The 12,291-nt window shown below is 38.5% G+C and overlaps 2 protein-coding genes and 1 pseudogene across 3 annotated transcripts; all 3 read right to left on the bottom strand.

Annotated features, from left to right (window-relative positions):
* Positions 1–3,311: 3,311 nt before the first annotated feature.
* Positions 3,312–4,194, bottom strand: LOC308346623 (toll-like receptor 11; annotated as a pseudogene). Its single transcript has one exon. The product of its transcript is annotated as a toll-like receptor 11 (transcript).
* Positions 4,195–5,857: 1,663 nt separating this feature from the next.
* Positions 5,858–6,401, bottom strand: LOC308346625 (vacuolar protein sorting-associated protein 29-like; the record flags this gene model as incomplete). Its single annotated transcript, XM_080809689.1, is given in 3 exon segments — positions 5,858–6,165; positions 6,168–6,189; positions 6,195–6,401. Coding segments are annotated over 3 exon segments (537 nt in total), but the record flags the coding sequence as incomplete, so codon positions are not given.
* Positions 6,402–10,632: 4,231 nt separating this feature from the next.
* Positions 10,633–11,712, bottom strand: LOC308346626 (olfactory receptor 11H12-like; the record flags this gene model as incomplete). Its single annotated transcript, XM_080809690.1, has 1 exon — positions 10,633–11,712. The coding sequence occupies exon 1, from the start codon at positions 11,617–11,619 to the stop codon at positions 10,633–10,635; it is 987 nt and encodes a 328-aa protein (XP_080665816.1). The 5' UTR covers positions 11,620–11,712.
* Between the last annotated feature and the right edge of the window lie 579 nt (positions 11,713–12,291).

Here is a 12,291-nt window from a genome sequence, read left to right on the forward strand (position 1 = left end):
GCACTATTTCTTATACATTCCACATATGAGTGAAACCATCTAATTGTCTTTCTCTTATTGACTTCTTTCATTTAGCATAATACCCTCCAGTTCCATCCATGTCAGTGTAAATGGTAAGAACTCATCCTCTCTGATGGCTGAATAATATTCCATTGTATATACGAACTGTATCTTCTTTATCCATTCAAATGTTGAAGGACATCTTTGTTCCTTCCACAGTTTGACTATTGTGAACATTGCTGCTACAAACATTGGGGTGCACATGCTCCTTCTTTTTACTACATCTGTATATTTGGGGTAAATAACCAGTAGTGCAATTGCTGGTTCATAGAGTAGCTCTATTTTTGACTTTTTGAGGAACCTCCATACTGTTTTCCAGAGTGGCTGTACCAGTTGCATTCCCAACAGTGGAAGAGGATTCCCCTTTCTCCACATCCTCACCAACACTTGTTGTTCCTTGTCTTATTAATTTTAGCCATTATACCTGGTGTAAGGTGGTATCTCATTTTGGTTTTGCTTTGTATTTCCCTGATGACAAGTGATGTGGATCATTTTTTCATGTGTCTGTTGGTCATTTGTATGACTTCTTTAGAGAAGTACCCCTTTATGTCTTCTGCCCATTCTTGACTGGATAGTTTGTTTTTTGGGTGTTGAGTTTGAGAAGTTCTTTATACATCTTATATGCCAGACCTTTATCTGTTATGTCACTTGCAAGTATCTTCTCCTATCTTGTGGGTTGCCTTTGTTTTGTTGACTGTTTTCTTTGCTGTGCAGAAGGTTATTATCTTGATGAAGACCCAGAAGTTCATTTTTGCTTTTGCTTCCCTTGTCTTTAGAGACATGTCTTGCAAGAAGTTCTGTGACTGAGGTCAAAGAGGTTACTGCCTGTGTTCTCCATTATGATTTTGATGGATTCCTCTCTCACATTTAGGTCCTTCATCCATTTTGAGTTTATCTTTGTGTATGGTATAAGAGAATGGTCCAGTTTCATTCTTCTGTATGTGGCTATCCAATTTTCCCCGCACTATTTATTGTCTTTTTTCTATTGGATATTCTTTCCTGCTTTGTCAAAGATTAGTTGATCATGAGTTGAGAGTCCATTTCTGGGGTCTCTCTTCTGTTCCATTGATCTATATGTCTGTTTTTGTGCCAGTACCACACTGTCTTGATGAACACAACTTTGTAATATAGCTCGAGGTCAGCCATTATGATGTCTCCTCAGCTTTGGTTTTCTTTTTCAACATTTTCCTGGCCACTCAGGGTCTTTTCTAGTTTCATACAAATTTTAGGATTGTTTGTTCCAGCTCTGTGAAAAATGTCAATGCTATTTTGATAGGGATTGCACTGAAAGTGTAGATTGATCTGGGTAGCATGTATATCTTAACAATGTCTACTATTATAGGAATACCTAAACAACCTTGAGAAGGAGCAGCAAATAAAGTCTGAACCAAGCAGGAGAAGAGAAATAATAAAGATTAGAGCAGAAATCAATGAAATACAAACCACAAGAACAGTAGAACAGATCAACAAAACTAGAAGATGGTTCTTTGAAAGAATTCATAGGATTGATAAACCTCTGGCCATACTTATCCAAAAGATAGAAAACACCCAAATTAATAAAATCATGAATGAAAGGGGAAAGGTCATGACCAACACCAAGGAAATACAAGAACTTTAAAAACATATTATGAGCAACTATATGCCACCAAATTTGACAATCTGGAAGAAATGGATGCATTCCTAGAAACTTATAAACTACCAAAACTGAAACAGGAAGAAATAGAAAATCTGAACAGACCAATAACAAGAAAAGAAATTGAACAGTAATTTTAAAAACTCTCCAAAAAAACAAGAGTCCAGATGGCTTCCCAGGAGAACTCTACCAAACATTTACAGAAGAAATAATATCTATTCTACTAAAGCTGTTTCCAAAAATAGAAATGGAAGGAAAACTTCCAAACTCATTCTATGAGGCCAGCATTACCTTGATCTGAAAACCAGAGAAAGACCCTATCAAAAAAAAAGAATTACAGACCAATATCCCTGATGGACATGGATGCCAAAATACTCACCAAGATATTAGCCAATAGGATCCAACAATACATTAAAAGGATTATTCACCACAACCAAGTGGTGATTTATTCCTGGGCTGGAAGGGTGGTTCAAATTCATAAATCAATCAATGTGATTGATAGATCACATTAATAGAAGAAAAGACAAGAAGCATATGATCCTCTCAATAAATGGATAAAGCATTTGACAAAATACAGCATCCCTTCTTGATTAAAACTCTCCACAGTATATAGGGATAGAGGATGCTTACCTCAATATCATAAAAGCTATCTATGAAAAGCCCACAGCAAATATCATTCTCAATGGGGAAAAACTGAAAACTTTCCCCTTAAGGTCAGGAACACAACAGGGAAGACCACTCGTATACCTTTTGTTCAAGTAGTACTAGAAGTCCTAGCAACAGCAATGAGACAACAACAACAACAACAACAAAATAAAAGGCATTCCAACTGACAAAGAAGGTGATCCCTAGATCTTCTGTACCTTGTGATCAGACCAGAAGTGTACATGTTCCAGGAGAGGAAGCTGTAGAAGGAATCTCTGGGATTTATGGCTAGATAAAATGTAGAGCCTGCGGCCTCAGAGAGGCAAGTGATATAGGGAAGGGAAATAAAACTGGTATTGTTCAGATGGAGCAATATAATGGAAGTTTGTAAGGTAAGACTCTGCAAGAACAAGAAGGTTTCTCCACTGAGGACCTAAACTAGAGGCATATGCTTGCCCATACCTCCATGCTGAGCAGTACTGGAAGCCAGGGAAGACAGATATCCAGCATTTCAAGAGAATCTAGCAGCATATGGCTCAGCTTCTGGGAACCTTGGTACCGCCTGCCTGAACTATGCTCTAAATGGGTGCCCAGAGTGTCAGTGAGGTAGGGGCAGGAAGAGAGGAGAGCCAGCCTGGCTTTAGCATCTTAGTTTGGTTCCAACTCAGATCTCAGGTCTTCAGCTATGGTAGCCCCTCTGGGCTCTCACTAGATAAGTTGGAGATGTAGTTAACATTCAGTCAGAGCCCTTGGAGTTGAAGAATTGGGGAGAAGAGCCTATGTGGCAGAACATATAGATCATTGTGGGAGAGATGAAGCATTTTCAGATTTGAGCTAATCAGTCCTGGGAGCACCAAGGTTGGGCCCAGCTTCTTCATTGACAGATTGAGCCTCTGAAACTGGGTTAGGGCCCTTAGGAACTTGAAGGGAGGTAACTGCAGGTCACTGACATGAAGGCTGAGGAGTTCTAGTGTCAGCTTGGGTGATCCCTTTCCTCTGTGTTTTGGATTTGGTTTCTGCGAAGGGCAAGTACACAAAGCTCAAAGTAGCCTGCCCCACTTCCTGACAGTTTTTCTGTATCTGTCTCCACAATGGAGAAAGAGTCCAAGTGGAACAGCCCTGAGTCTTGTTCTAATGTACTCAGTGGAGTGCCATTCAGTCTCAGGAAGTAGAGCTGGAGGCCATGTAGAGCTCTGCCATGTACCCAGCTCAACTTCAGATCGGCAGTCAGATCCAGCACCTCTAGGAGAGGGGTCCATGGATCAAGGCTGGTGGTAGGAGAGGAACCAGGGAGAAGGTTTGGGAAGAGCCCTTGCAGTTCCCTCTCTGTTAGACAGCTATACCTCAGGGTTATATGAATAAGGTTGATGGGCAAATGGATATTATGTCTATAATTCAGGTGATAGCCATGGAAGGAAAGGGTGTCGAGGAATCACAGGAGCTCTAGGGCATCTGGAGGAAGGAACAGGCTACAGCAACAGGGAGTGTGATGCTCAAAAGGTGATGTAGCTGGTCCAGTCCTTCAAATGTCCCAGATGTAATCCTGATGTTTCTCAGCTGAAGCCTAAACTGTGTTGTGAGGAAGTGTACAAAGGCATCAGTTGGCAGGATAACAACTGTGCCCTGGAGGCACTGTTGTTAGTCTCAGCCTTGTCTTTAATGCTGGAGCATGATGCAAAAACATGCAGTCCTGGGGCCAAAGAACAGAGTGGGATATAGTAGGAGATGCTAGGCAACATTGCTATGATTGCTATGCTTCAATCAAGAGTAGTCCCTGCCCAACTCATTCATCAGAGGCTCATCAAGTCCTCCAGTAAGAGAGAGAGGAGAGTGAAGGAGAACAGAGGTCTTTCCATCCTTGATATTGGTTTAGGAAAAGGGGAAAAGAGGAGTGTCAAATGTGCCTTCCTAAAGACAAAAAGCCAATGGAGATAGAAACAGACGAGCAAGAAAAGCCTACAACTTGCAACAGATCCCAGCAGAGAAATGGGCAACATTTCCCAATCCTCCTGTCAGAGACGATTAGTGAAAATTTCTAAGTTCTAAGTTGCAGATTTCAAAGTTCTAAGCTGAGGGGAGCCCTCAGCTATGAATGGCTACTTCCAAGATCAGGTAGCAGATTTATTTGTCTTATTACAAGGTAGATTGGAGGAGAAAAAATAGTAATGATACAAACATCATAAGACTTGAACATTCACTCTTATTTGATCCTTAGCCATGTGATCTCTGTGATATATGTGGGATAATGTATTCTTTTTTTTTTCCAGTTTTATTTATTTATTTATGTTTACTTCTTTTTTTTTAATTTCTTTTCAGTGTTGGGATAATGTATTCTTATCCTTATTTTACTCATGAGGGAATGGAATGTCAAAAAAGTTAGGTGACTTACTGGATGTCACAAATAAAACGACAGAGTTAGGTCTATAGCCTGGGTTTCCTGCTTCCATGTATGGTGGTCTTTCCACTACAGAAGTTCTCAGGTAGGACTAAGGAAACATTTGAAGTGAAGTTTTATTGCTGTTTGTGTCAAGTTTATGAAGATAGCCTCAAAATGTTCAGGCAAAATATAAAGGAAGTGGGAAAAGTGAATTGGAGAATGAAACAGAGGAAAGCAGTAAAACAAAAAATGAAATCTTCATACTTTTGAGTTCAGAATATAGTGATAGAGGTAGGAAGTCCCACTGACACTTTCTTACTGCTTTCTTATTCCTCTCCAATGGTAAGGTCTCTAGTTCCTCATTATGAAATGACCAACCACCATATGCCCCCCTTCTAGGTCCTAGAAAAGATAGAGGCAGGAGGCCAGTCTAGCAAAGAGACATGGCAACCAAAAACAGTGAGGGCATTGTCCTCCTTACAGTTGGGGCTTATTCAGTAAGTCATGCCTTTGGGCAAAGGAGGATTTGGTATTAAAAGATACAGACTTTTCTGTCTCCTGAACTTGAGTTTACCATGAGGATAACATGCTGGGGTGATCACATAAAGCTGGCTCCGGAAGCACTAAAGCTCCCTTTCCTTGACCACCAGATTTGTATGTGCTTCAGGTTCAGTGAAAATTTCAGAAGAGGCCTGAGGAGAAGGGCCAGGGGAGGCATTGTCTAGATGATTTGACCTTGCAAAATTATCAGCCTCATTGTGAATGTCACTTAACATACTTGATGCTGAGTCATTCTATTTCTCTGGCTGGTCCCTTGCATTTTATGTTTTATTTGTTTATTTTTATAAATGAAAGGTAACTGTTTATTACCAAAGAGAAAAATGTATACAAGAAAATCTAGATTCTTTTCCCTCATGCACTACATTTTTGTAGTGAAGTTCCAAATATCAACTCTGAGGGTATTTGCAAGAGTACGCTTTTCTTAGTACATGACCATTTACTGTATGGTGGACATTTTTTCATAGAAATAAAATAAGTGGCATATATTCTCATAGTTTATAAGAAGCTTAGAACATTGTATTAACAGAAAGCAATATTATATTTTACTGTAAAATATCACAAAAGTGATATGATCTTGTGGTTCATAAATGCTTAATTATTTGATTTGAACAGAGAAATGAAAAAAACCAGCAAGACAGGCCTGGCTTTAAGATGTTTTTGTATTCAATTCCTTTTACTTTAACATCATCTCCAATTAGCTGATACATGTAAAGGACAACTGTAGAAGCCTGAATATCCATTGATACAAATGAAGGAATAATATTTGTTGCTAAGAAATTATATGCTTCAGTGGCAGAACCTGGGTTAATGTAAAAATTTTTTTCATGCTCAAATGCTTCAAATTTGTATGTGTATCTTGAGTTAAGAATGTCCTCATCAAACGGCCCTACAACAGTGCTAAGCTGGTCATGTCTCCCATGCAATAACTTGTTGCCTATGGATCAAACCAATTTTGAATTGCCCAACAGTCACAACTTTTTGTTCTGGATAATTCAGATTCTCATGAAAGACTCCTTTCACAATATGAACATCACTGGTCAGAGTCTTGAGATAGTCATACCTCTCTTTGGTGCAAACTTTTCCAGTACAGAGAATGTGCTGAATCTTTCCTGGTACCAGTGGTTTTTAAAATTTAGTCAGCAAACTGTTTCACCGGGGTGGGTTAAACAGGTCTCCATACCAACACCAACTGGAGAGAGAACAATCTTCATCTTTAGAGGGGGATCCCTTCAGATATGGATCGAAGTACATAGTTGATGTGTTGATGTAGGAAGCATCCTGTCACTGTGCTCTGCTCTGTCACTACAACCACTTCTGCCTTCTTCCTTGGGCTCCTCAGTAACCCCCTTGCATTTTAGAAAGGCTGTTTCTTGTGCTTACACTGTAGTCTCTGACTGTGTCAAATAGAATGCCCTGTGGGGAACCTGGGTGGCTCAGTGGGTTAAAGCCTCTGCCTTTGGCTCAGGTCATGATCTCAGGGTCCTGGGATCGAGTCCTGCATCAGGCTCTCTGCTCAGCAGGAAGCCTGCTTCCCCCTCTCTCTGCCTGCTTCTCTGCCTATTTGTGATCTCTCTCTCTCTGTCAAATAAATAAATAAAATCTTTAAAAAAATAGAATGCTCTGTTATTCTTGATGTTCCTTTTCTATTCTAGTATCTAGGAGATTTCAAAGCCTGAAATAGATCTCAGACCAAGGAAACATAATGTCACTTGGGCAGAGATCCTAGGAATACAGAACTATTCTGGACTGTAGAGTGAGTATCCTTTGTCCTTAGGAAATTTGTATTTGATGGAATTACCTGAGCCATCACTCAGATTGTCCACAAATGAGGTTTCCTCATTTGGCCAGTTAAATTAAAGTTTTAGCCAAATGTTTCCCTTAATCTCTGCCACTCCCTAACTACATGAGGCCTCTGGCTTCCCTTACAGGGGGTCATCATTTCTATGTAGGGGAGATTCTCTGTTTTTGCTTTCTTCCTTATCAGTTTCTGCTACTTGTTCTATCTTGTCCACAAAGCTTACCTGGTATTGGGGTAGCAGTTAGTTTACATTTGAGCAGAGGAAATGAGACAGAGTTGAAATTTCTCAGAAGAATTTTCTCATCTCCTGCAACAGGGATATAAATGCCTTTCTTCTGTGATTCTTTCCTCCACAATAGCTTATGCCCTCTCTCAAACACAGATGTGACACCCTCTTAAATTAAAGTTGGGAAGAGCTAGGGCAATGAGGAGAGTGCTTTGTTAACTTTGTAACTTCTCCCAAATCTGCATGATTTTTTTCTCTTTTATCCCTCTTATCAACTTTTTCTACTTCATGATTTCTTCTTTCCTAGTCTGGTTTGGGGATTTCAGTTCTCACTACTTCTGTATCATATTCTTCTGATACTTGAAAGAATAAGACTCTTCTCCATTTTCCAGGAGAGTTTCTTTCTTCTTTGTAATAAGAACAACCCACTAGCTCCACCATTTCTATGACTTCCCTCTCCATCTTCCTGGTAGTCTTAATATTAAGCTTCTCTATAGCAGGAAGACTGAAAAAGAGCCCATAATCTTACCAGAGGGAATTTGACCTTCAAACCAAGGTTGGGGGTATAGAGGAGAAAGAAGAAGAAAGAGAATGGTAGATTTCTATCTGAATGGTAAGATCTTCTTTTCCAGAGGATATGAGCCATTAACACATGGAAGGAAATCATGAAATCAGAGGCAGGACTACGTTTGGGTAATTTAGTACTCCAAAGATGGAAAGGTTCCCTACTCTCTGATTCATATCATGCATGACTTGATTGAAACTCTATTTGAAAAACTTTTGCTGGTTTTTGAAGTAGCAATTAGACAAATTTGATTATAAAGATTATAAAGATATTAAAATGTTTTTTTCATCATCCCAATCATTAAATTTTCTTAAGCATGGACAAGTTATCCTTTCTTGCTTGCTTTTTAAATCTTTAAACTAGAGCTAATGATAATACCTTCCTCACAGCATGGCTGTGATAATCAGAATAGAATCTTATACATAGTATGTATGCAATTGATTTCAGTTAATATTTTTCACTTGGAAAGCTCTTTATCACTTACAAAATACTTTGGCATACTCCTCAATTCATCCACACAATTATCGCTTTATAAAAGATACTACATTTGATTTTTCAAACTGGATATGTTGCCACCAGAGTAGAATTGAGATTGTATTAAGAAGGAAGATAAGAAAAATGGATAGTAAGTATGCAGGTAATATACTCTGCCATGCATGTGTTGAGTGTAAAATAAGAAAATGAATACAGTGATGGAAATTAAGAACTAGACCCTTTTCTCAATGACACCACTTTAGGAGATTGATATTCGAGCAAATATTTATATCCAAATAAACAACAAGAGAGACTGAGTCAGTGGCTAGAAAATCCTTGAAAGACAAAAACAAAGAACAAGAAAACAAACAAACAAAAAAAAGCACTACAAAGCCTAAGATTTTAGTCAAAACTTGTAAATGTGTATGGAAAAATTAAATATAGATTTGTTTCCCAAACTTCAACAAAGCACCTCATGTGGTACTTAAGAAAAATGAATGAATGTGATGATGAAAAATATTTTAAATCTTCATAATCAAATTTATGTAATTGTTGCTCCAAAAGGAGGTAAAAAAAAATTCAAAAAGAGCTTCAGTCAAGTCAAGCATGATATGAATCAGAGTGTGTCCATTTCAAAAATCACAAGTGCAGCCTTATATTTAAAACTGAGCAATCCTTTTCTCTCTCAAGAAACTGTTCTAAGGTAGAAACGCCAGTACGAAAATTGTTACATATGTATAGTAGTCTTACATCTTGGATTTTCCAGAGGCAGTTTTAGATTAGATGATGAGTCCTAATCTAGTTTGCAAAGCATCATCATGACAGAACTTTATGAGGATTTAATTGAGATCTTAATTTTTGCAATAAAAGAATGGAAGTTACTGTATAACAAAATGATGGCTGGTGGGTGGAAGAGTTTCTGAATCCCTGGATAATAATTCTAAGCTATCCTTATTATGTAGTTGGTGGCATGCATTTTTCTCCTAATCCACCTTCTGGAAAGTCCCTTTCTTACACATTGCAAAAGTAAGTTTCAGGGTACTTGGAAGAACAGTCCTCCTTCTAGGAAAATATTGATCTCACCACATAAAAATTTACAATCCATACCATACTGATTGAATGGAATATTGAAATTCCTAAAGGTTCCTAAAAAGCAATGGTCATAAAAACTTGGTATAATATAGGAACAAATTTGATGTCATATCAAATAAACATACATATAAACAAAAATGTAAAGTGTATTGTATCACTGTAACAATTTCTTAACAATTTTCCTTACTGTTCTTTTTTTAAAAAATATTTTATTTATTTATTTGTCAGAGAGAGAGAGGGAGAGAGAGTGAGTGAGCACAGGCAGAGGCAGAGGGAGAAGCAGGCTCCCTGCCAAGCAAGGAGCCCGATGTGGGACTCGATCCCAGGACGCTGGGATCATGACCTGAGCCGAAGGCAGCTGCTTAACCAACTGAGCCACCCAGGCGTCCCCCTTTCTGTTCTTTTAATACTGTTGCAGCAACAAATAACAATGAACTGTCAACTTATTTTTTTGAACTTAAGTAATTTATTATAAAGTAGATCATTTCCCTCTCCACTTTTTAGGAAGAGATACTCTATTATCTAAAACACAATTAAATGACCAATTAAGCTTTTAGCGAACCTTTGTTCACTAAAACATGTACACTCTAGTGAACCTTTGTTTAGGTAAAAATATTGACACTCAGAATACTGTATATCTGAATATTTTGACTGATGTTAGAATTAGCCCCTTAAGGAGCTTAGAAAGGGGTAATGTGTAAGGAAAACAAACAACGTATGTCTGAATGTCATTAGGCTAGCATAACATTATGGTCCCATTGAAATTTTGGATAATTGCTTTAAGGGTTTATTTAGCAGGGGTAACCTAATCACTGAAATAATAGAGTCAAATAAGAAAAGAACCACAAACAGAAATAAATACATTTTTTCCTTTTATTTATAAATAACTACAACAAAATGAGATAATATAATTGCTCCCAGAAGTATTAATTTAAATCATCAAATAGGACACAGAAATTTTTCTCACAGAAGAACCATATGAACTACCAAGAAAACACCCAGATGTGTACATTCCCTAGTTCATGTACACTCTAAGTGCCAAAGAAGAACCCAGTACTTCCATTTATCTGTATAATCCGGCCACTTTGTGATTATAAGTGGCCCCATAGATGTTTTATTTCATAAGCTGATAGAGTTAACATAACTAGACTTATATTTGAAGACTTGAATAACTATATAATCCTGATTGCTTTTTGTGATACTATACTGACCTGATAACGCGGGGATTATCCAGTATAGTTTGGATTATGCTGAGATGCCCCAGAACTTTCCTCAGGGCTGCTTTTATCTCCTTATTCCGAAGGCTATAGATGAGGGGGTTGAAGAATGGAGTTACCATAGCATAGAACAAAGTTGCAACTTTCTGTATACCAGCAGAATGCCCAAGTCCTGGGCTAACATACATGATCATCAGAGAGCCATAGAATAGTGATACCACAGCCAAATGAGACCCACAGGTTGAGAAGGCCTTATGTCTCCCAGTGGCTGAAGGCATATGCAACACAGCTGATAGGACGAGTGTATAGGACCCAAGGATAAAAAGGAAGTTACCAAAGATAACAAATGAGCTTAAAGTATAGCAAAGCTGTTGGATTGTTGGAGCAGAGGTACATGCCAATGCAAACAGTGGCCCTGGGTCACATACAACATGGTCAATAATGTTTGGACCACAGAAGGGCATCTGAGAGATGAATACAATGGGGATCAGGAACCACAGAAATCCGCACACCCAACAGATAATGACCAGTTTGGTACAGAAGTGTCCAGTCATGATGTTAGGGTAGTGCAAGGGACGGCAGATAGCAAGGTACCGATCAAAGGCCATGACAGCCAAGAGGAAACATTCAGATGTTCCCAAAGAGAAAAAGAAATAAAATTGGAGGAAACATCCAGTAAAGGAGATGGTCTTTTTATATGAGAGGAAATTGACCAACATCTTGGGAACTGTAGAAGAGACATACCAAATCTCTAGAAAGGAGAAATTTCCCAGGAAAATGTACATGGGGACATGGAGTTGCCATTCACACCACAAAGCACAAACAATGGCCCCATTCCCTGTTACAGTCAAAACATATGTTGTGGTAAAGAGTGAGAAGAGGAGGATCTGAATCTTCCACTCACAAGAAAAACCTAGGAGTATAAATTCTCTTACAGAAGCAAAGCTGGAGTATGACTCAGAAACATTCATTGGGTCAGTAACCTGCAAGGTCAAGAGACATATTGTTATCAGTTAGGACTAGTTTTAAATATGCTCCTTTTTAGAATGAAGAAAAGACAATGAACATGGGGTCATTTTTCAAAGGAATCATCAGTTAGGAAGAGAGTGTAGTCCACTTGTTCTTGGTTACATACTCTGAGTTTTGGGCATAGTAGGCAGCTGGCTGCACAGAAATAAACTTTGCCTGCTTCTGAATCTCTTCCTCATTATGGTACCGTGATAGAACTAAGTAAAGTGAAATTCTTTTTTCTTTTAGGAAGGAAGAGAGAGAGAGAGAGAGAGAGATGGAGGAGGGGGCTGAGGGAAAGGGAGAAAATCTTAAGCAGGTTCCACACTGAGCATGGAGCGCAATGCAGGGATAGATCTCATGACCCTGAGATCATGACCTAAGCTAAAATCAAGAGTTGGACATTTAATCAACTGAGCCACCCAGGCACCCCTAGTTAAACTCATTTTGTAAAGCTTATTATTTTGGAACAGGGACTATGTATGATAGGCTCTGGATAGCATATAACATAAAGTTAACACTTAATACATGTACTAGTTTCTTATCCTAAACCCATCTTACAGGGCAGTAGACTCAGTAAAGAAGGTTTTGATTTTACTATTTACATCTCAGTTAAATATGTTGCTCAATATATC

The sequence above is a fragment of the Martes martes genome, assembly GCF_963455335.1.
Source record: "Martes martes genome assembly, chromosome: 7".
Taxonomy (NCBI): domain Eukaryota; kingdom Metazoa; phylum Chordata; class Mammalia; order Carnivora; family Mustelidae; genus Martes; species Martes martes.